Below are 22452 nucleotides of genomic sequence, written 5' to 3'. Positions count from 1 at the left end.
GGGCCATGAGAGTGTGGAACGAGCGGCCAGCGTATGGTGCACAGGAGCTCCATTTCAACATTTAAGGGAAGTTTGGATAGGTACATGGACAGGACAGGTATAAAGGGCTATGGTTTCGGTACAGGTTGATGAGAGTAAGCAGTTTAAATGGTTGGGCCGAAGGGCCTGTTTCTGTGCTGTACTTTTCTATGACTCTAAGGGAGTTAGGAGAGCCAAGCAACACACACAAAATGCTGGTGGAACACAGCAGGCCAGGCAGCATCGTGTTTGAGTTAGAAGAGCCAGGCGGGGCCATGGATTAAAAAAAATTCCATCAATCAAGGGCAAGCATATAACAAGAGAAGACTGCTCAAGGATAAAGGAGAGAATTTGTGCTTGAAGTTGGAAGATGTGGGTGAGATCTTAAATGAGTACTTTATATCATTATTTACCAAGGGGAAATGATGTAGAGGTTAGTGAGAGCAGTGTGGAGTGTGCTAAATGCTGCGTTATTTCAAGATTAGGGAAGTGGTAGTGCTTAAGTCTTCTGAAAGATATGGTTGCATAAGTCTCCATGGTCAGAATATATGGCAGATTATTGAGAGAGGCAAGAGATGAGATGGCTGGGGCCTTAACTAAGATCTTTGTATCTTTACTAGCCGCAGGTGTAGTGCTGGTGGACTGGTGAGTAGCTAATGTTCCTTTGTTCAAGAAGGGAAATAGGAATAATCCTGTAAGCTACACGCAGGTGAGTTCCATTCAGTAGCAGAGAAACTAATGGTGAGGATTCTTGGGGATAGGATTTTCAAGCGGTGTGATCTAATTAGGGACAGTGATCATGGCTTTGTGTGGGGAAGATCATATCTGGCTAATCTGACTGAGTTTTTAAAGGTGTGACAACAGTGATTGATGAAGGTAAAACAATGAATGTTGTGTATGTGGCTTTTAGTAAGGCATTTGACAAGATTCTGAATGGTAAGCCCATCCAGAAAATTAAGATAATGGGAGTCATAGTGACTTGGCTGATTGGATCCAAAATTGACTTGCCCATTGGAGTCAGAGAGTTGTGGTGCATGGTTCTTGTTCTACACAGAGGTTCATGACTAGTGGTGTTCTGCAGGGATCCAGACTGGGACCTGTGCTGTTTGTGATCATAGATAGTATGATCAGTGATTGAGTAAGTTTACAGATAATACAAAGGTTTGTGGGGTTATGGATAGTGTAGAACATTGCCAAATGCTGTAGCAGGATCAAAGTGATCTAATGGAGTTTAATCCGGCCGAAGGTAAGAGGCTACATTTGGAAGATCCAACATAAAGGGAGAGTACGCAGTTAATGGCAGGATCCTTAGTAACACTGATGTACTGAGGGATCTAGGCCTCCAGGTAAATGGCTCCTTAAAATTGGTTTACAGGTTGATAAAGTGGTAAGAAAAAGCAAGTGGCATATTTGTCTTTATTTGTCGAAGCATTAAGTTCAAGAGTTGAGTTATAATCACATCTCCATAATAAACTCTAGTGTGGCTTCCTCTGGAATATTGTTTGCCCCTTTATAGGAAGGATGTGGGAATTTTGGAGAGTGGGCAGAGGGGGTTTACCACGCTGCTGCCCAGTTTGGGGGACAGGTGCTATGATAAGAGATTATACAAGCTGCAACACACACAAAATGCTGGTGGAACGCAGCAGGCCAGGCAGCATCTATAGGGAGAAGCGCTGTGGACGTTTCGGGCCGAGACCCTTTGTCAGGACAGTTCGAAGACGAAGGGTCTCGGCCTGAAACATCGACAGCGCTTCTCCCTATAGATGCTGCCTGACCTGCTGCATTCCACCACCATTTTGTGTGTGTCGCTTGAATTTCCAGCATCTGCAGATTTCCTCATGTATACAAGCTGCATCTGTTTTCTATAGAGAGGCAAAGGCTCGGGGGGATTTAATAGGAGTTTATAAAATTATGCAAGGCCTGGAACGGACAGCTGATATATTTTCCCCAGCATTGAAATGTCTGGTACTAAAGTGAAAGAGGGCAAGTACAAAGGAGATATGTTAGATGGGTTTTTTTTTACATACAATGTGGTGGGGACCTGGAACACACTCCCAGGGATGATGATAAAAGCAGATGTTAGGGGCTTGTGTGGGGAATAAGGATTAAATTAATTTAGAGTCATTGGTTTGAAACAACATTGTAGACTGAAGGGCCCATCCTGTGCCTTTCCATATTCTGTGTTTATACATTCTCTCTCTACAGATGTGTGAAATGTGTAAGCAGAGGAAGAGAAGCACTAAGAAGTTAACAATCCAGAGATTCCCCAAGATACTTGTTCTACGTATCCTTTCCTGGTCAGCTCCAACCTGCTGTATTCTATCTCTATCTGTTTCTGCCTGCCTTTTTGGACCTCTCTGGGCATCACCATCCCTCTTTCCTTCTTTCTTTACCTTTCTCCATCTCTCCATTCCTCTCTCCCTTTACCCTTCCCCTTCCCTCATTTTACTCCCTCCTTCCTGTGCCCTCTTCTCCATTTCTTTCCCCTTCTCTCTCTCTCGATCCTATTCTCTGCCTCACCCTCTACCATTCCCCACTCATCTCACTGCCACCTCCACAAGCAGACAGAGGAGCCCGATCCTCTGTTGATTCTTCTTAATCAGCTCCACAGATCTGAATCGATTTGCTTTCAGTCGCTATGCGATTAAAAAATGCACCACCTTTGTGGACTTCCCGTTGTACGGGCTAAGTTTGCGACACTGTGCTGCAGAGAGAGCAGGTGAGTGAATTTGCTGACAGAGCAAAGGGACAGGGTCTCCCCATGAGAGGAGGCAATTGGAGGTATATAACCTGGGGTGGACAGAATGGGTGCAGAAGGGAGGTTTCTGCTGGTTGGAAGAAGCTGGATCAGAGCGGTCAGTTGAGAGAATCGTGAAATTGGCCGTAGGGATTCAGAGTATGTTGAGAGAATGTGTGACCCACCCACACAGGGATACTATGAAGGCAGCAACCCCCAGTATGTTTACAGGGGGATGGAGGGGAGTGGGTTGAAGAAGGGAAAGGAGGGACCTGCTGAGTGACTTGGGCAAAGCTAGGAGGAGGTTCAAGGAGCAGAAAAGCCAGCACCCACTGGTGGGCTGAATGACCTCTAACTATGTGGCATTTAGGTCAGCTGTTCAATAGGCAAACCATGATGGGTCAAAAGGCCTTTTTCTAAGCTGTATCACTGACTCTGTGTAGCACCCATTCCCAATCCTTTGCTGGGTATAAACCATAAGACCATAAGATATAGGAGCAGAATTAGGCCATTTAGCCTATTAAGCCTGCTCCACCATACCATCATGACCTATCTATTTTTCCTTTCAGTCCAAATCTCCTGCCTTTTCCTTGTATCCCTTCATGCCCTGATTAATTCACAATCTATCAACCTCTGCCTTAAATTTAGATAAAGACTGGGCCTCCACAGCTGTCTGTGGCAAAGAATTCCATAAATTCACCATTCTCTGGCTAAAGAAATTCCTCCACATCTCTGTTCTAAAAGGATGCTGTTTTCTATTCTGAGGCTGTGTCCTCTGGTCTTAGACTCTCCCACTATAGGAAACATCCTTTCCACTTCCACTCTATCAAGGCCTTTTGATAGGTTTGAATGAGGTCACCCCTCATTCTTCTGAATTCCAGTGAATACAGGTCCAGAGCCATGCGTAAACCTTTCTCTCAGCTACTTTCTGCTTTTCCTCTCATAATGTGACTCTGCTCCTTGATCTGTCTACCGATGAGGACTCTCTCTCTCTCCGCCTACGCTGTCCGTACCCTTAGTGGTTTGACATCCCATCGGAGTACCTCACCATCTCCTCTTCTCCAAGGAGAATAATCCTAGCACCAATCCCTGTGGCATCCGTTGATCACAACCTTGCAAGTTGAGTGTAAACCACCCCTGTGTCCAATATATTAACCATTGCACTGTCCATATCAGTACATCTTGGCAGCACTGCACAGCAGGCTCTGCAGAGAACTGGAAACTTGACATGTAGACAGAAGTGGAGGTTCGCAAGTCCGGCTCTGTTAATGGGAAACTGGGGGGGGGGGTTGATGGGAATCCGAGAGAGTGAGATGGATGCACTACTTTTTGTAAGGATAGTGCTAAATGGGTGGTTGATGGTTGGTACAGACTTTTTGGGATGGAGGTCTTATATCTGTGTTGTATCTCTATAGCGCCATGCTAGCTGGGGCTAGGAGTAAGCTTTGTGTGTGTGGGTGTGGATGTGTGTGTTGAGATCTGTGTGAGTGGATGTATGTGTGGAGGTGTGTGTGCACACATGAGTATGTAAGTGTTGAGGTGTAAGTGAGTGGAGCTGTGTGTAAGTGAGTGGAGCTGTGTGTAAATCAGTGGATGTAAGTGTGGAAGTCTGTGGGGGCATGTGTGCATTATACACATGAGTGTGTGTACACACCTTTGCAAGGGCAGTTTCTGCACATTCTGATCCATGTCTGTACCCTTAATTATCAGTCTCCAAGTGTCCCACTCCCCAGGCGATCCACTCTAGATCTCCTAGATGCTTATGGATGTGTTCATGACCATCTGTTAATAGTATGTGTGATAATAACTGTAATTGTGTGTTTCCTTATGGGCTTTGTACTGTATATGTGTATATTTGGTTGTGTACATATGTATTTGATGATATTTGCACAAGCAAGTCTGTATATGTATGATGTTATTTGTGTTGGGGTTCATTTTTTATGTGAGCATGTATGTTTGTCGTAGCTGAGTGTTTGTGTGTGTACAGTAGGTGTAGGTCAGTGTGTCTGTGTGAGCTGGAATAGGTTGTGATTCCGGATGTGGCAGTGGGTGAAACACTTGGTGTCAGGTCCTGTCTGAGGTCAAGAGACCCAGGCCTCTTGCCTCACATAAGAACATACAAACCTAAGAAGTAGGAGTAGGTCAGTCGAGTCTGCTCCACCATTTAATAAGATCATGGATGATCTGGCCATGGACTCATTTCCACCTACCTACCTTTTTCCCATCACCCTTAATTCCCCTACTGTGCAAAGATCTGTCCAACCTTGTCTTAAATATATTTAGTGAGGTAGCTTTCACTGCTTCACTGGGCAGAGAATTTCACAGATTCACCAATCTTTGGAAAAAGCAGTTCCTCCTCATCTCCATCCTAAATCTACTCCCCTAAATCTTGAGGCTATGTCTCCTAATTCTAGTCTCACTACCATTGGAAACAACTTTCCTGTGTCCATCTTATCTATCCCTTTCATAATTTTATGTTTCTATAAAATCTCTCATTCATCTGAATTCCAGCGAGTAGAGTCCCAGGCGACTCAATCTCTCCTGATAGTCTAACCCGCTCATCTCTGGGATCAACTTGGTGAATCTCCTCTGCATCACCTCCAAAGCCAGTATATCCTTCCTCAGTTCCTCATACCGAAACTGCACACATTTCTTCAGGTGCGGTCTCACCAGTACCCCGTACAGTTGCAGCGTAACCTCCCTGCTCTTAACTTCAATCCCTCTAGCAAATGAGGCCAATATTCCATTTGCCTTCTTGATAGCCTGCTGCACCTGCAAACCAACCTTTTGTGATTCATGCACAAGCGTTCCCGAGTCCTTCTGCACAGCAGCATGCTGCTATTTTTTAACCATTTAAATAATAATCTGATCTTCCATTTTTCCTTCCAAAGTGGATGACCTCGCATTTACCAACATTATACACCATCTACCAGACCCTGCCTACCTATATCTCTCTGCAGACTCTCCGTATCTTCTGCACAATTTGCTTGTCCACTGAATTTAGTGTCATCAGCAAATTCAGATACACTACACTCCGTCCGCTTTTCCAGATCGTTAATGTATATCGTGAACAGTTACAGGCGCAGCACCGATCCTTGAGGCACACAGCTCACCACTGATTGCCAACCAGAGAAACATCCATTTATCCCAACTCTCTGCTTTCCATTAGTTAACCAATCCTCTATCCATGCTAATACATCACCCCCGACTCTATGCATCCCTATCTTATGGATAAGTCTTTTATGCGGCACCCGATTGAACGCCTTCTAGAAATCCAAGTAAATAACGTCCATCTCTTCCCCTCTATCCACTGTGCTTGTTATATCCTCAAAGAACTCCAGTAAATTTGTCAAACAGGACCTGCCTTTGCTGAATCCATGTTGCGCCTGCCTGGTGGATCCATTTCTTTCCAGGTGCCTTGCTATTTCTTCTTTAGTGATAGCTTTCTGTATTTTCCCAACTACAGATTTTATACTAACTGGTCTATAGTTCCCTGCCTTTTGCCTACATCCTTTTTTGAACAGTGACATTCGCTGTCTTCCTCTCTGCAGGGACCTGCCCAGTGTCCAGAGAACTTTGATAAATTATCACCAAAATCTCTGCTATACCTTCTGCCAATTTTTTCAGTACCCAGGGATTTATATATCTTCAGGTTCACAGGTTTGCTCAGCACTACCTCTTTAGTGAGAGCTATTGAATCAAGGTCCTCAACTCCCATCGCATTCATAATATCTCTCTTTGGCATGTTAGATGTGTCCTCCACCATGAAGACTGACACAGTAGTCATTCAAAGCCTCAGCCATTTCCTCATTACTTAATATCAATTTCCCCTTCCCGTCCTCTAAGCCACCCTTAGCCAGCCTTTTCTGCTTTATATAATTATAAAACCATTTACTGTCCGCTTTATATTTTGTGCTAGTTTATTTTCATAATCTATCTTCCGTTTCTTTATGGCTTGCTTAGTGGCTCTCTGTTGCCTTTCAAAGTTTTCCCAATCTTCCAGTTTCCCACTACTCTTGGTGACTTTGTATGCACCAGCCTTTAGTTTGATACCATCTTTTATTTCCTTAGTTATCTAAGGCTGGCTCTCCCCACCCTTACTGTTCTTGCTTTTAATTGGAATATACTGTACTTCTGTTGAGCATGAAAAATCTCTTTGGAAATCTTCCACTGTTCCTCAACCATCCCACCAGTATACACTAGCCAAATCTTCCCTCATCCCATTGTAATCTCCATTGTTTAGGCATAATACACTGGTTTTAGATCAAGCTATTGCACCCTCCATTTGTATGAGAAACTCAGTCATACTCTGATCACTCTTTCCAAGAGGATCCCTAACTACAAGATCACTAATTTTACCTGTCTCGTTACACAGGACCAGATCTACAATGGCACGTTCCCTTGTAGGTTTAGTAACATGCTGTTCAAGAAAGCTATCATGGATGCATTCTATGAAGTCCTCCTCAAGCTGCCTTGACCACCTTGATTCACCCAATCTATGTGCAGTAAAGTCCCCCATGATAACTGCTGTCTCATTCTTAAATGCCTCAGATACTTCTCATTTATTGTCTGTGCCACTAATGTTGTTGTTCGGACAACAACAGTGACAGACAACTCTTATCAGTGATTTTTTTCCCTTTACTATTCCTAATCTCTACCCAAATGGATTCAGTATTCTGCTCCTTTAATGTGATATTGTAGCGGTGTGCTACACGCAGCGCTAAATTTACGACACGGTCGGTAACTGCAGTCGAAGGAAAAACTTTATTCGAAATCCTCAGCCTCACTTTTAAGCCTCCCTCAACCTGCCCCCCATGGCGCAGAGGCTCCAAAGCTCTGTGCTCGCAAACCCCCGTAGGCTATCTAATTGTGAGCCGGTTCGGATGTGCCAGGAAATGGGTCGCCACATAACCCCCCCCCAGAACCGGCGATACACCCCCCAATGTCCACAGTCTGAGCCGGAACCTGCTTGGGAGGTCGGCCTCTGCGCCGAGGTGCCGGAAACTCGGCCGGTTGCGCCAGGTCCACATGGGCCGGTTTGAGGCGGTCCACCGTGAAAACCTCCTCTTTCCCCCCAACGTCCAGCACGAACGTGGACCCGTTGTTCCGGAGCACCATAAACAGCCCCTCGTATGGCCGCTGCAGCGGTGGCCGATGCCCGCCCCTTCGTACAAACACAAACTTACAGTTCTGCAGGTCTTTGGGTACGCAGGTCGGGTTCCGCCCGTGCTGTGAAGTGGGTATGGGGGCCAGGTTACCGAGCTTCTCGCGTAGTCTGCCCAGGACTGCTGCGGGATCTTCCTCTTGCCCCCGTGGGGCTGGTAGGAACTCCCTGGGGACGACCGGGGCGCGCCGTATACCAACTCGGCCAACGAGGCGTGCAGGTCGTCCTTGCGTGCTGTGCGGATGCCGAGTAGGACCCAGGGAAGCTCGTCCGCCCAGTTGGCTCCTCGCAGGCGGGCCATGAGGGCCGACTTCAGGTGACGGTGGAAACGCTCCACGAGCCCGTTCGACTGTGGGTGGTAGGCAGTTGTGTGGTTCAGCTGAGTCCCCAAAAGGCTGGCCATAGCTGACCACAGGCTGGAGGTGAACTGGGCGCCTCTGTCGGAGGTAATGTGGGCCGGTACACCAAAGCGAGATATCCAGGTGGTGATCAGGGCTCGGGCGCAAGATTCGGAGGTGGTGTTGGTGAGCGGGACCGCCTCTGGCCATCTTGTGAACCGGTCCACGATAGTCAGGAGGTGCCGCGCTCCGCACGACACTGGCAGGGGGCCCACGATATCCACATGAATATGGTCGAAACGCCGGTGGGCGGGATGGAACTGCTGCGGTGGGGCTTTGGTGTGCCACTGCACCTTGGCCGTCTGGCAGTGCATGCACGTTTTGGCCCATTCACTGACCTGTTTGCGGAGTCCGTGCCAAACGAACTTGCTGGAAACCATCCGGACAGTTGTCCAGATGGAGGGATGCGCCAAGTTATGAATGGAGTTGAAAACACGGCGCCGCCAGGCTGTCGGGACAACGGGACGGGGCTGGCCGATGGCGACGTCACAGAGTAGGGTCCTCTCACCTGGGCCTACGGGGAGGTCCTGGAGCTGCAAACCGGAGACTGCGGTTCTGTAACTTGGAATCTCCTCATCCGCCTGCTGCGCCTCTGCCAGTGCCTCAAAGTCTACCCCTTGGGAAAGGGCATGAACGGTAGGGCGAGAGAGCGCATCCGCCACGACATTGTCCTTACCCGAGACGTGCCGGACATCCGTCATGTATTCAGAGATATAGGACAGGTGGCGTTGCTGGCGGGACGACCAGGGGTCGGACGCTTTTGTAAACGCAAAGGTAAGCGGTTTGTGGTCCGTGAACGCGGTGAAGGGCCGACCTTCTAGGAAGTACCTGAAATGCCGAATTGCCAGGTAGAGCGCCAACAGTTCCCGGTCGAAAGCACTGTACTTGAGCTCGGGTGGCCGCAGGTGTTTGCTGAAAAACGCCAGGGGTTGCCAGTGACCTGCGATGAGTTGCTCCAGCACCCCACCGACTGCCGTGTTAGATGCGTCCACTGTGAGGGCGGTAGGGGCGTCCATTCTGGGATGTACTAGCATTGCGGCGTTCGCCAAAGCTTCCTTCGTTTGAACGAAAGCGGCGGCGGACTCCTTGTCCCAGGTAATGTCCTTGCTCGGACCCGACATCAGGGCGAACAGGGGGCGCATGATCCGGGCAGCTGAAGGGAGGAAGCGGTGGTAGAAATTGACCATACCTACGAATTCCTGAAGGCCTTTGATTATGGTGGGTCGGGGAAAGTGGCGGACCGCATCTACCTTAGTGGGCAGAGGGGTTGCCCCATCTTTAGTAATCCTGTGGCCCAGGAAGTCAATGGTATCGAGTCCGAACTGGCATTTGGCGGGGTTAATTGTAAGACCGTACTCACACAGTCGGGCGCAGAGTTGACGAAGGTGGGACAGATGCTCCTGACAACTGCTGCTGGCTATGAGGATGTCGTCCAAATAGATGAACGCGAAGTCCAGGTCCCGTCCCACGGCGTCCATTAACTGCTGGAACGTCTGTGCGGCATTCTTCAGGCCGAACGGCATGCGGAGGAACTCGAAAAGGCCAAATGGGGTGATGAGAGCCGTTTTGGGGACGTCGTCAGGATGCATCGGGATTTGATGGTACCCTCGGACGAGGTCTACCTTGGAGAAGATCCGTGCGCCGTGCAGGTTTGCTGCAAAGTCCTGAATGTGCGGCACAGGGTAGCGGTCCGGTGTTGTAGCCTCGTTCAGCCTGCGGTAGTTGCCACATTGTCTCCAGCCTCCCGTCGCTTTGGGCACCATGTGCAGGGGGGAGGCCCATGGGCTGTCAGACCGCCGGATGATCCCCAATTCCTCCATCCTCTGGAGCTCCTCCTTCGCCAGTCGGAGCTTGTCCGGGGGGAGCCGCCAAGCGCGGGCGTGGAGGGGTGGTCCCTGGGTCGGAATGTGGTACTGTACACCATGTCGGGGCATGGCCGCTGTGAACTGCGGTGCCAGAACCGATGGGAAATCCGCCAGGACCCTGGTGAAGTCGTTGTCGGACAGCGCGATGGAGCCGAGGTGAGGGGCTGGCAACTGGACTGCACCCAGGGAGAACGTCTGAAAGGTCTCGGCGTGTACCAGTCTCTTCCTGGGCAGGTCGACCAGCAGGCTGTGAGCTCGCAAAAAATCCGCACCCAGAAGTGGTTGGGCTACGGCGGCCAGTGTAAAGTCCCACGTGAACTGGCTGGAGCCGAACTGTAGCTGCACCTGACGGGTGCCATAGGTCCATACTGTGCTGCCATTCACGGCCCTCGGGGGGACCCGGTGCCCTGCTGCAGGTGTCGTAACTCGTCGGAGGTAAAACGCTGATCTCGGCCCCAGTATCAACCAAAAACCGGCGTCCTGACCTTCTATCCCACACATACAGGAGGCTATCCCGATGGCCAGCCGCCATAGCCATCAGCGGCGGCTGGCCCTGGCGTTTCCCGGGAACTTGCAGGGCGGGCTTCTGCGCCCCACCGCTGGTGGTAGAAGCACCAGTGTTCATTGGGCCGGGGGTTGGCAGGCTCTGCGGCCGGGCCTGGACTGGTTTGCTGCTGGGAGCGTGGCTGGGAGATCTGTGCGATGGACGCCCCGCTCAGCTTTTTGGCGTTCCACAGCAAGTCCGCCCGGGCTGCCACCTTCCGGGGGTCACTGAAATCCGCATCGGACAGCAGCAGGCGTATGTCCTCGGGCAGCTGCTCCAGGAATGCCTGCTCAAACATGAGGCAGGGTGTGTGTCCGTCAGCTAGAGACAACATCTCATTCATTAAAGCCGATGGAGGTCTGTCGCCCAAGCCATCCAGGTGCAGTAAACGGGCAGCCCGCTCGCGCCGTGAGAGTCCGAAAGTCCTGAGGAGCAGGGCTTTGAATTCCGTGTACTTGCCATCTGCCGGGGGCGACTGTACGAACTCCGCGACCTGGGCCGCTGTGTCCTGGTCGAGGGAGCTCACCACGTAGTCTTCTGAGGTGATCTGGCGAACGTGGAATTGGGTTTCGGCTTGCTGGAACCATAGGTTCGGTTGCTGGGTCCAGAAACCCGGCAGTTTCAACGAAACCGCATGAACAGAGGCGGCATCGGTCATTTCTGGTCCAAAAATCGTTTGGACCGTCGGGGTCACCAATTGTAGCGGTGTGCTACACGCAGTGCTAAAATTACGACACGGAGTCGATAACTGCAGTCGAAGGAAAAACTTTATTCGAAATCCTCAGCCTCACTTTTAAGCCTCCCTCAACCTGCCCCCCGTGGCGCATAGGCTCCAAAGCTCTGTGCTCGCAAACCCCCGTAGGCTATCTAATTGTGAGCCAGTTTGGATGTGCCAGGAAATGGGTCACCACAATATTATCTCTCACTATCGCCCTGATATCTTTAATTAAGAGTGCTACCCCACCTCCTTTACCTTCCTGCCTATCCTTGCGTATTACGTGATATCCTTGAATATTTAATTCCCAATCCTCTTCACCCTGTAACCACATTTCTGTAATGGCCACTAAATCATACCTCTTTGTACTGATTTGTGCCACAAGTTCACTGACCTTGTTTTGAGTACTACAGGCATTCAGATAAAGTGCCCTTACACTCATTGTGCTTTCAAAATCTTCTAATATTTTTCTCTTTTGCACTTAACTTTTCTTCACTCTGCTCTTAACTTTTCTCTTTTTTATCTCTTGCTTTTACTTTATCTTTATCTACACTTTCCTCTTTTACTTTATCCATACTTTTCCAATCTGTTGAACCCACCCCCGTACTATTTAGTTTAAAGCCCTATCCACAGCCCCATTTATATGATTTGCTAGGATCCAGGTCCCATCACAGTTAAGGCGGAGCCTGTCCCATTGGAACAGCAACCTCCTTCCCCAATACTGGTGCCAGTTTCCCATGAATTCAAACCCAGTTCTCCCACACCAATCCTTGAGCCACAAATATGCCAATTTACAAGTGGCTCGGTTAGTAATCTAGAGATTACCACCTTTTTGGTTCTGCTCTTTAATTTAGTTCCTAGATGCTCAAATTCCCTCAGCAGAACTTCTCTCCTCGTTCTACCTATGTTGTTGGTACTCAATGGACCACAACAACTGGATCTTTCCTCTCCCACTGCAAATTCCTCTGCAGGTCAGATAAGGTGTCTCAAACCCGGGCACCAGCCAGGCGAGACAGCCTTCAGGGTGCTCTAACCTCGCAACAGAGACTCTGTCTTTTCCCCTGACTATACTATCCCCAATTACCACTGCAGTTATTTTCTCCCCCTACCCTCCCTGAACTATGGTGGCACAGTTAGGTTGCTCATCCTTTCTACAGCCTCCACTCTCATCCACACAGGGAGCAAGAATCTCAGACCTGTTGGACAAGCTCAAGCTCTGAGGCTCCTCCAGTACTGTGTCTTGGATCCCACTACCCACCTCACTCACAGTCACACCCCCTTGTCCCTGACGACAGACTGAATTTGAGGCAGCTAATCTAATGGGTGTGGCTCTGTCCGGTAACAGAGTGTCCAGGTAATTGTCCCCCTCCGTGATGTGCTGCAGTGTTTGAAGCTGAGATTCCAGGTCATTGAACTTTGAGCCTAAGTTCCACGAGTAGCCAACACTTGCTGCAGAAGTGGTCTCCAGGAACCTGATCCTGCGTAATCCCAACTTTATTTAATTAGCTTCAGTGATTTTTTTTTTTTATCAACCATTACAAAGGTTTACCTGCTACTCACCTGTGTCTCCTTGCCAAAGCCTCAAGTTCCCATTCCTACACTGGTCCACCCAAATAATGGCTGCTCCGCTCTGACCCTGCTTTATTTTATTTGTTCCTGCTAATGAATCATGAATCGATTGGTCCACCACTAATGCTCAGAGCCCCACAAAACACACCTTTTTTAACCTGACCTGTGCAAATCTCTCTCTCCCTCTCTAAATCACTTGGTCCGCTGCTAATCACCCCATGCATTTCCACAGGTAACAGTGTCTACGACCTCTATGCGGTATGTAACCACATCGGTACTGTAAACGGAGGGCACTACACTGCCTACTGCAAGTCTGCCGGCAAGTGGCACGTCTACAATGACTCCAGGTAGGCACAGCCGGCTGTCAAGACCCTCCCTCAGGTAGGGGGCAAAGAAACAAGCCCATTACTTCCCCCCTTAGTGATTTCCACTCAACTTGCTCCAGTAGGTTTTCCATTCTAATTTGAGTAGTCCAATCCATGTCTGAACTCTTAATTATCAGTCTCCAAGTGTCCCACTCTCTAGACTTCGCAGATGTCCCACATTCATGTGGGCTAGTATTGAGCTGTTCCACCTTCCAGTCTGAAGATGCTGCATGGTTAAAAAGTGGAAGACAGGGCGGTTTTGATGCACAGGAGGATCTAGCTGTCCTTACACACCAATCACTGAAAGCCAATGTGTAGATGGTAGGTTGGACTGGACTACAGAAGGATTTAACTCTGGGAGTAAAGACATGGTACCCCAACTCTTATCACCGAGACCACACCTGGAGTTCTGTGTCCAGCTGTTGTAAAGAAGGAACAAAGATGGAGAAAAGATATCTCCACCCAGAGGATAATGAACCTGTGGGACTCTGTCCAGTCACTGTGTTCATTCACAGCACAGTGGAGGACATTTCTGAATGTTACAAGGGACAGCAATCAGGCAGGAAAATGGAGCTGAGGGAAGTGATGGTCTACTATCTCGTTGAGAGGTGGCTATGCTCTTGTGTCCAACGCCTCCCAGTCAACAGGTGTCCTGGGCATCAGATTTCTGTACTCTAGCTGGCCTAGTCTCCGGATGTTCCAATTTTCAAGAAGCCAGTTATCCAAAGATTCCTTACCCCATTTCAGTCTCCATACCACTGTTGTTCCAATCCCCAGATGTGCAATCGTTTCAGACATCCAATCCACTCTAAGCACTGCTGTGATAATCTCTCTCAACAATATTGCCACTTGCCCACCTCTTTGACCTCCATGCTACCAGCCCTGTGGTATTTGTACACCAGAATACTGAGACACCTGTCCTGCCCACCTTTCTGCTATGTTTCTGTAATATCAATCCCAAGTTCCTATTCCAAGCCCTGAGTTCATCTCCTTTTTCTGCTATGTATTAAAATTGATGCAGTTTAGTCCATCTGGCCTTTCCTGCTCCTGTTTGTCCTCTCTAGTGGATTTAACCACATCTAAACCTTTCCAATCCATGTACTTATCCAAGTGTCCTTTAAAAGTTGTTGTTATACCTGCCTCAACCACTTCTTCTAGCAGCTCATTCCACTTACCAACCACCCTCTGTGTAAAAACAAAAGATGCTTCCCTCTCACCTTATACCTCTGCCCTCTTGATTCTTAATTCTGTGACCATGGGAAAGATTGTGCACATATGCCCTGACACTAAGTACAGAAGAATATGGACAGGAAAGGAATGGAGGGTTATGGGCTGAGTGCAGGCCAGTGGGACTAGGTGAGAGTAAGCATTCGGCACGGACTAGAAGGGCCGAGATGGCCTGTTTCCGTGCTGTAATTGTTATATGGTTATATGGACTGATGAATGCCTTCCTCACTGCCCTGTCTACCTGTGTTGCCACTTAAAGGGAGCTGCATTATGAAGCCTGACCGGGGAGCGACAGTGGTCCTCCCCATAGTGAAACAACAGCGGGGTATGGGTGAAGAGCCATGACTTGCAGTAGAACAGACCCAATGTGGGAAGGTTGGATGTCTGATTCCTCCCACCTCCTACATCAAAAGCCAGAATCAGAATCACAATTAGATTTAATATCATTGGCATATGTCATGAAATTCGTTAACTGTGTGGCAGCGGTGTAATATGATGCATGATAAATATTTAAAAATCTGTGAATTACAGTAAGTACAGTTGCAAGAGAACTTTGTGAAACCTTTGCAATTACATGATTTTCTGCATTAATTACTCATAAAATGTGGTCTGATCTTCATATTAGTCACAATAATAGACAAACACAATCTGCCTAAACTAATAACACATAAACAATTAGGCTTTTCATGCTTTATTGAACACATTGTTTAATCATTCACAGTCCAGTCTGGAAAAATATGTGAACCCTTGTATTTAATAACTAGCAGAACTTTCAGCGAACATTTCCTGTATCTGCTGATCAGACTTGCAGTACAGCGAGGAAGAATTTTAGACCATTCCTCTGTACAAAACTGTTCTGGTTCATCAATATTTCTGGAATACCTTGCTACAATTTTGAATTCATTGTTCCCTCAACAACTGCAAGCTATCCAGTCCCCGAGGCAGCAAAGCAGCCCCAAACCATGATGCTTCTTCCACCATGCTTCACAGATGGAATAAAGTTTTGGTGTTGGTGTGCAATGTCCTTTTCCCTCCAAGCATAGCAGTGTGCATTTCTGCCAAAAAGTTCAACTTTGTCTCATCTGTCCACAGAACATTGTCCCAGAAGCATTGTGGAACATCCAGGTGGTCTTTTGCAAACTTGAGACATGCAGCAATGTATTTTTTGGACAGCAGTGGTTTCTCTGTGGTGTCCTTTCATGAACATCATTCTTGTTCAGTGTTTTTCTTATAGTGGCCACGTGAACAGAGACTTTAGCAAGTTCTACAGACTTCTGCCCTTGTTTTTGTTGTTGCCCTTGGGTTCTTTTTCACCTCCTTCAGCATTGCACATTGCACTCTTCGTGTGATCTTTGCAGGACGCCCACTCCTAGGAAGAGTAGCGACAAGATTGAATTTCCTCCATTTCTCTTATTGTGGACTGAACACTCGGGTCTTCAGAAATTTTTCTGTAGCCTTTTCCAGCTTCATGCATCTCTACAATTCTTCAACCTTAAGACATAGACCATAAGACATGAAGCAGAATTAGGCCATTTGACCCGTCGAGTCTGCTCTGCCATTTTACCATGGTTGATCCAATTTTCCTCTCAGCCCCAATCTCCTTTATTCTCCCAAATATCCCTTCATGCCCTGACCAATCAAGAATCTCAACCTCTGCCTTAATTATACATAAAGACTTGGCATCCAACGTTGCCTGTGGCAACAGATTCCACTGATTCACAACTCTCTGGCTCCTCATCTCCATTCTAAAAGAACGCCCCTCTGTTCTGAGGCTGTCACCTCTGCTTTCAGACTCTCCCACCATAGGAAGCGTCCTCCCACATGTACTCTATCAAGGTCTTTCAACATTTGATAAGTTTCATAAGAACATAAGAAATAAAACAAAGAAATCTACAGCACATTACAGGCTCTTCAGCCCACAATGTTGTGCCGACTATGTAACCTACTCTAGAAACTGCCTAGAATTTCCCTACCACCTAGCCCTCTGTTTTTCTAAGCTCCATGTACCTATCTAAATGTCTCTTAAAAGACCCTGTTTTATCCAGCTCCACCACTATCACTGGCAGTATGTTCCATGCACCTGCCACTCTCTGTGTGAAAGACATACCTCTGACATCCCCCTTGTACCTACTTCTAAGCACCTTAAAACTATGCCTGCTCGTGTTAGCCATTTCAGCCCTGGGACTGTCTATCTCTGACTATCCACACGATCAATGCCTCTCATCATCTTGTACACCTAAGATAATGAAAGGAGTAGAAGTACACCATCTGCCCCATTAAGCCTGCCATTCAATAAGATCGTGGCTGATCTGGCCATGGACTCATCTCCACTTACCTGCTTTTCCCCCATAACCCCTAATTCCCCTACTATGTAAAAATCTATCCAACCTTGTCTTAAATATATTTACTGAGGGAGCCTCCACTGCTTCATTGGGCAGAGAATTCCACAGATTCACCACTCTGTAAGACAAGCAGTTCCTCCTCATCTCCGTCTTTGAATCTTTAGGCTATGTCCCCTAATTCTAGTTTCACCTACCAGTGAAAACAACTTTCCTGCCTTTATCTTATCTATTCCTTGAATAATTTTATATGTTTCTATAAGAGCTCCTCCCATCCTTCTGATCCAATTTCAATGTCACCCCTCTTCTGAATTCTAGTGAATCCAGGCCCAGAGCCATCAAACTTTTCATATGACAAGCCATTCAATCTTGTAGTCATTTTCATAAAACTCCTTTGAACCCTCTCCAGTTTCAGCACATCCTTTTAAAGTTAAGGGGCCCAAAACTGCTCACAATTCTGCATGAGGCCTCACCAGTGCTTTAAAAAGTCTCAACATCCTTGCTTTTATACTCTAGTCCTCTGAAAGTTGTTTGAATCGATGCATGGTGCACATAAAAGAGAAGGCTCTGTCAGTACCCTGACCTTGTGTATCTTGTTTATAGAGCAGAGCACCTCTACAACCCACAGCTCCAATCTCATTGACTGGAACGCCTGACTCCAAATAGCTTTTGTAGAAGGCATTACCCCAGATACTTTTTTTCATATTTTTTTAACCTAGATTGTGGTTGTTTAAATGGTGTGCTCAGTATTAATGAGAAGTATAATTGCTTGTGTTCTATTAGTTTAGGCTGATCATTTTTGTCAATTATTGTGACATGAGTAATTAATACAGAAAACCAGGTAATTGCAAAGGATTCACAGACTTTCTTGCAGGTGTATAAATTTTAAGTAGTTAAGTTAAATAAGTAGTACAAAAACAGAAATTTAAAGAAGTAGTGAGGTATTGTTCATGGGTTCAATGTCCATTCAGAAATCAGATAGCAGAGGAATATAATAGAAATATAATATTCCCCTATATAATAGGGGAATTATATTATATTATAGAATTATATTATATTCTATAATATAATTATAGAATATAATAGAAATATAGGGGAAGAAACTAATAGAAACATAGAAAACCTACAGCACAATACAGGCCCTTTGGCCCACAATGCTATACCGAACATATACCTATTTTATAAACTACCTAGGGTTACCTACAGCCCTCTATTTTTCTAAGCTCCGTGTACCTATCTGAGAGACTTTTAAAAGACCCTATCGTATCCGCCTCTACCACTGTCGCCGGCAGCCTATACCAGGCACTCACCACTCTGCGTAAAGAAACTTACCCCTGACATCTCCTCTGTACCTACTTCCAAGCACCATAAAACAGTGTCCTCTTGTGATAGCCATTTCAGCACTGGGAAAAGCCTCTGACTATCCACACGATCAATGCCTCCCATCATCTTGTGCACCTCTATCAGGTCACCTCTCATCCTCCGTTGCTCTAAGGAGGAGAGGCACGCTCCCCAATCCAGGCAATATCCTTGCAAATCTCCTCTGCACCCTTTCTATAGTTTCCACATCCTTCCTCTAGTGAGGTGACCAGAACTGAGCACAGTACTCCGTCTGCCCAGGGTCCTATATAGCTGCAACATTACCTCTCAGCTCTTAAAATCAATCCCACGGTTGACGAAGGCCAATGCACCGTTGCCTTCTTAACCACAAAGTCAACCTGCGCAGCAGCTTTGAGTGTCCTATGGACCCCAAGATCTCTCTGATCCTCCATACCACCAAGAGACTTACCATTAATATTATATTCTGCCATCATATTGGACCTATCAAAATGAACCACCTAACACTTAACTGGGTTGAACTCCATCTGCCGCTTCTCAGCCCTGTTTTGCATCTATTAATGTCCTGCTGTAACCTCTGACAGCCCTCCACACTATCCACAACACTCCCAACCTTTGTGCCATCGGCAAATTTACTAACTCATCCCTCTACTTCCTCATCCAGGTCATTTATAAAACTCACGAAGAGAAGGGGTCTCAGAATGATCCCTGAGGCACACCATTGGTCACCAACCTCCATGCAGAATATGACCCGTCTACAACCACTCTTTGCCTTCTGTGGGCAAGCCAATTCTGGATCCACAAAGCAAGGTCCCCTTGGATCCTATGCCTCCTTACTTTCTCAATAACCCTTGGATGGGGTACCTTATGAAATGCCTTGCTGAAATCTATATATACTACATCTAGTGCTCTACCTTCATCAGCGTGTTTAGTCACATCCTCAAAAAATTCAATCAGGCTCGTAAGGCATGACCTGCCTTTGACAAAACCATGCTGACTATTCCTAATCATATTATACTTCTTCAAATATTCATAAATCCTGCCCCTTAGGATTTTTTCTATCAACTTAACAACCACTGAAGTTAGACTCACTGGTCTATAATTTCCTGGGCTATCTCTAATATCTTTCCTGAATAAAGGAACAACATCTACAACCCTCCAATCCTCTGGAACCTCCCCCGTCCCCATTGATGATACAAAGATCATTTCCAGAGATCAAACTGTTCCTAAATTGCTGAATATGTGCCTTCAGACTTATGTACCTCCTCCCTTATGGTAGCAATGAGAAGAGGGCATGTCCTGTTTTGTGAGGGCAGACTATTTGGCCCCTCTGGACCCCAGTCTTCACACTGAGTTCAGGGATGGTCTGACTTTGTCCTCATCTCTGCTTCCTTGCCTTTTCATGGGGGAGGTACAGATGGAAAGCTGAGACCCTTGGTGTGGTGAGCGTGGGGACATAGGAGGTTGTGTAAATGGAGAGAGCGGACAGAGGCTCTGGCATGAAGGGAGATGGCATCCCCGTACACAGAACACAGGAAGCCGGCACATGGGGATAGTGTATCATTCGCAGGGAAAGTACTTGGCTGGTGGGAACATCTAGCAGTGGGCAGGGGTCTGTAGCAGTGGATTGGGTTTTGGTGGGAGCTCACCTGGAGTACGGTTGCAGTGCTTCTGCTTTCATTTAATGTGGGACCCCTGGTGTTGCAGGCAGGGTGACAGGGTCCACCCCAGCGTACTCTCACCAGCAGAGACTGAGAAGGGTAGGGTGGCGCTGGCTGCAGTTTAGACTGAGGAGTGACTCAAGAAACTGGAGGTGCTGAGGGGCTGCACCAAGGAGGTGTAAAGAGGTTCCCTCCGGTGGAGAATGGAAACAGGGAGGTGGGGATGTCTGGGAATATGGGGGTCTGCCCAATTCATATCATGAATCTGTGGAACATTGGAAAGAGGGCCCCACCCTGTCACTGAGTGTGTCCTGGTTCCAGGGGTCGGTCTATGTTGGGGGGCGGGGAACATGCAAGGAAGTGGTTAGACAGGCCATGATCTCAGTGGGAGGGCAGGGAGCAGGAGGGGCTGAAAGGCCTATAGGCTCTGAAATCAGTTTTACCGTTTGGGAGGTGAGGGGAAAATGCTTCCCTCACTTGCCCCCACCCACCCACACTGGGTCTGTACCCATGCAGGACATGGTTCTTCGCTCATCCACTTGGGGTGGTTCTTGGCCTCCCTCTGTTCTGGACATCTTCCTCTCCCCTTTAATCCATGCCTCAGTTCCTGTAAACCTCTGCTCCTGATCTCAGGGAAATTGCTTCTTTCTATTTACTCTGCCCAGACCCCTCACCATTTCACACCCTCCACCGTCTCCCCTCAGCCTTCTCTTTTCCTGGGGAGAGAAGTTCAGCCTCTCGCAATTCTCCGCAGAGTGACTGTTTCAGTGCTGGCAGGAACATCCACCAACTGTAACACTTAATTCTGCATTCTGTTGTTTTTCCTTGAACTGCCTTGATGCACTGTAGTGTGAAAATGATCTGCAAGGATTACGTTCAAAACAGTCACTTACCATACCTTGGTACATGTGACAATTTACCATCCAGGTCAAAGCAGACATTTGATTGGCAACCCCTCCAACACCCTAAATACTCCCTGCCTCACCTCTCCCTCTCTCCAAAAGTGATGTATGCTTGTCAAAAAATGAATCCATATCCCTTTCCCCTCACTTATTAACTCTCTCAATCTCTGCCCCTCCCTCCCCTGCTCCCCTCTCATCCACCCTTTACTCCCTTCCTTCTTCCCCACTCTCCCACAGGGTGTCGCTCATTCAGGACAACCAGGTTGTCTCCAGTGAGGCTTACCTGTTGTTCTACGAGTTGGATCAAGGTGTGCCATCACGGTGAGATTCGAAGAGGACGTCGGTTAGGCTGGGTCATCTCAAGGCACTCTCCACCTTGCCGACATGCCGGAGATTTAATCAGAGGCAGAGAGAGAGAGAAGAGCAGATTAAAGAAATGGCTTTGGCCAGTATCTGTCTGCCTGGTCTGCTTGGGGCTGGGATAGGGAGGGTGGGGTGGGAATGGATCATGGCCAGGATAGGGAAGAGCAATCACAACGATCCCAGGTTGCATCTCCATCAGCTTACTGACCCCTGGCCTCAGTCATCTCCTGCTGACCTGATTCTGCCCAATCCCTGTCTGCAGTCACTGACTTTTAACCAGGGCACTGAACCCTGACCTTGGTCACTGACTCCTGATTCTGGTCACGGATCCATGTGTTGAACTGACTGGGGGGCTTTTTATCTCCCTCATGGTCATCTATGATAGTTATTCTCATCCTCTCGCCCTCTCTCACCCCCTCTTGTCCCTCTCTATCTCACTTACTCTCCAAAATTTCTCCATCCATCTTGCTCTTTCACATCCTGGGTGGTGAAAGCAGAAGGGCTTCAAGAACTAAGAAAGAGATTGTGAGCGGTCCCCAGGGCAGTGTCCTGGATGCAGCCACCTCCAGCTGGTCTATCCTGGCATGCTGAGGTCAGATGTAAACCAGTGACTGCCTAACGTCAGTTCTATTTCCACCCCAGCCTCCACTTGCCCCCCCTCTCTCTACATCATGCTCACTATTTACTGTAAATATGTAAATACAAATGGTCTACTGTAAATCTTGTAATAGTATCAAACTGTACAGAAAGATACTACCTGTGCACCCTCATGCACATAAAATAAAATATTTTCCAATTTAGTCTTGTTTCTGTTGTTCGCATCTACTGTTTTGTTCTCTGGTGGTGAACCTTATCACGACCACTCATTATCAATGCTCCTAAAAGTACTTTCCATCCAGAGTTTCAATGTCAGCAGTCCTGCTGCAGCTGCAGACCTGGTCTATTGACCCCTGAGAGTGTGATTGTGTGAATGAGACAAGGGATCCTTGATGACTGGATGACATAGGACTGATATAGCACCATCTTCCCCTTTATATGTCAGCATTTCTAAACTACAGAGTAAACTGTTTATATATGAAAACAGATTCAAGAACTAAGAAAGAGGTTGTGAGGAGTTCCCCAGGGCAGTGTCCTGGTCCCAACCACCTCTAGCTGTTCCATGAGAACTGTTCTTGCATCCTGAGGTCAGAAGTGGGAATGTTCACTGTTGACTGCACAATGTTCAGTTCCGTTTCCACCTCAGCAGG

The 22452-nt window shown here is 47.5% G+C and overlaps 1 protein-coding gene across 1 annotated transcript in view; it reads left to right on the top strand.

The window, feature by feature from the left end:
* Positions 1-21999, top strand: part of LOC132380919 (ubiquitin carboxyl-terminal hydrolase 2-like) — a 60389-nt gene extending 38390 nt beyond the window's left edge. Inside the window, exons 10-13 of the mRNA XM_059949864.1 lie at positions 2224-2302; positions 2630-2737; positions 13243-13357; positions 21080-21999. Coding sequence (XP_059805847.1) covers positions 2224-2302; positions 2630-2737; positions 13243-13357; positions 21080-21167 — 390 coding nt within the window. The 3' untranslated portion in view covers positions 21168-21999. The remainder of the gene's footprint in view (positions 1-2223; positions 2303-2629; positions 2738-13242; positions 13358-21079) is intronic.
* The last annotated feature ends 453 nt before the right edge of the window (positions 22000-22452 follow it).

The sequence above is a fragment of the Hypanus sabinus genome, chromosome 25 (genome assembly GCF_030144855.1).
Source record: "Hypanus sabinus isolate sHypSab1 chromosome 25, sHypSab1.hap1, whole genome shotgun sequence".
NCBI classification, from domain to species: Eukaryota; Metazoa; Chordata; class Chondrichthyes; order Myliobatiformes; family Dasyatidae; genus Hypanus; species Hypanus sabinus.
This window is presented reverse-complemented; position numbering and strand designations above follow the sequence as displayed.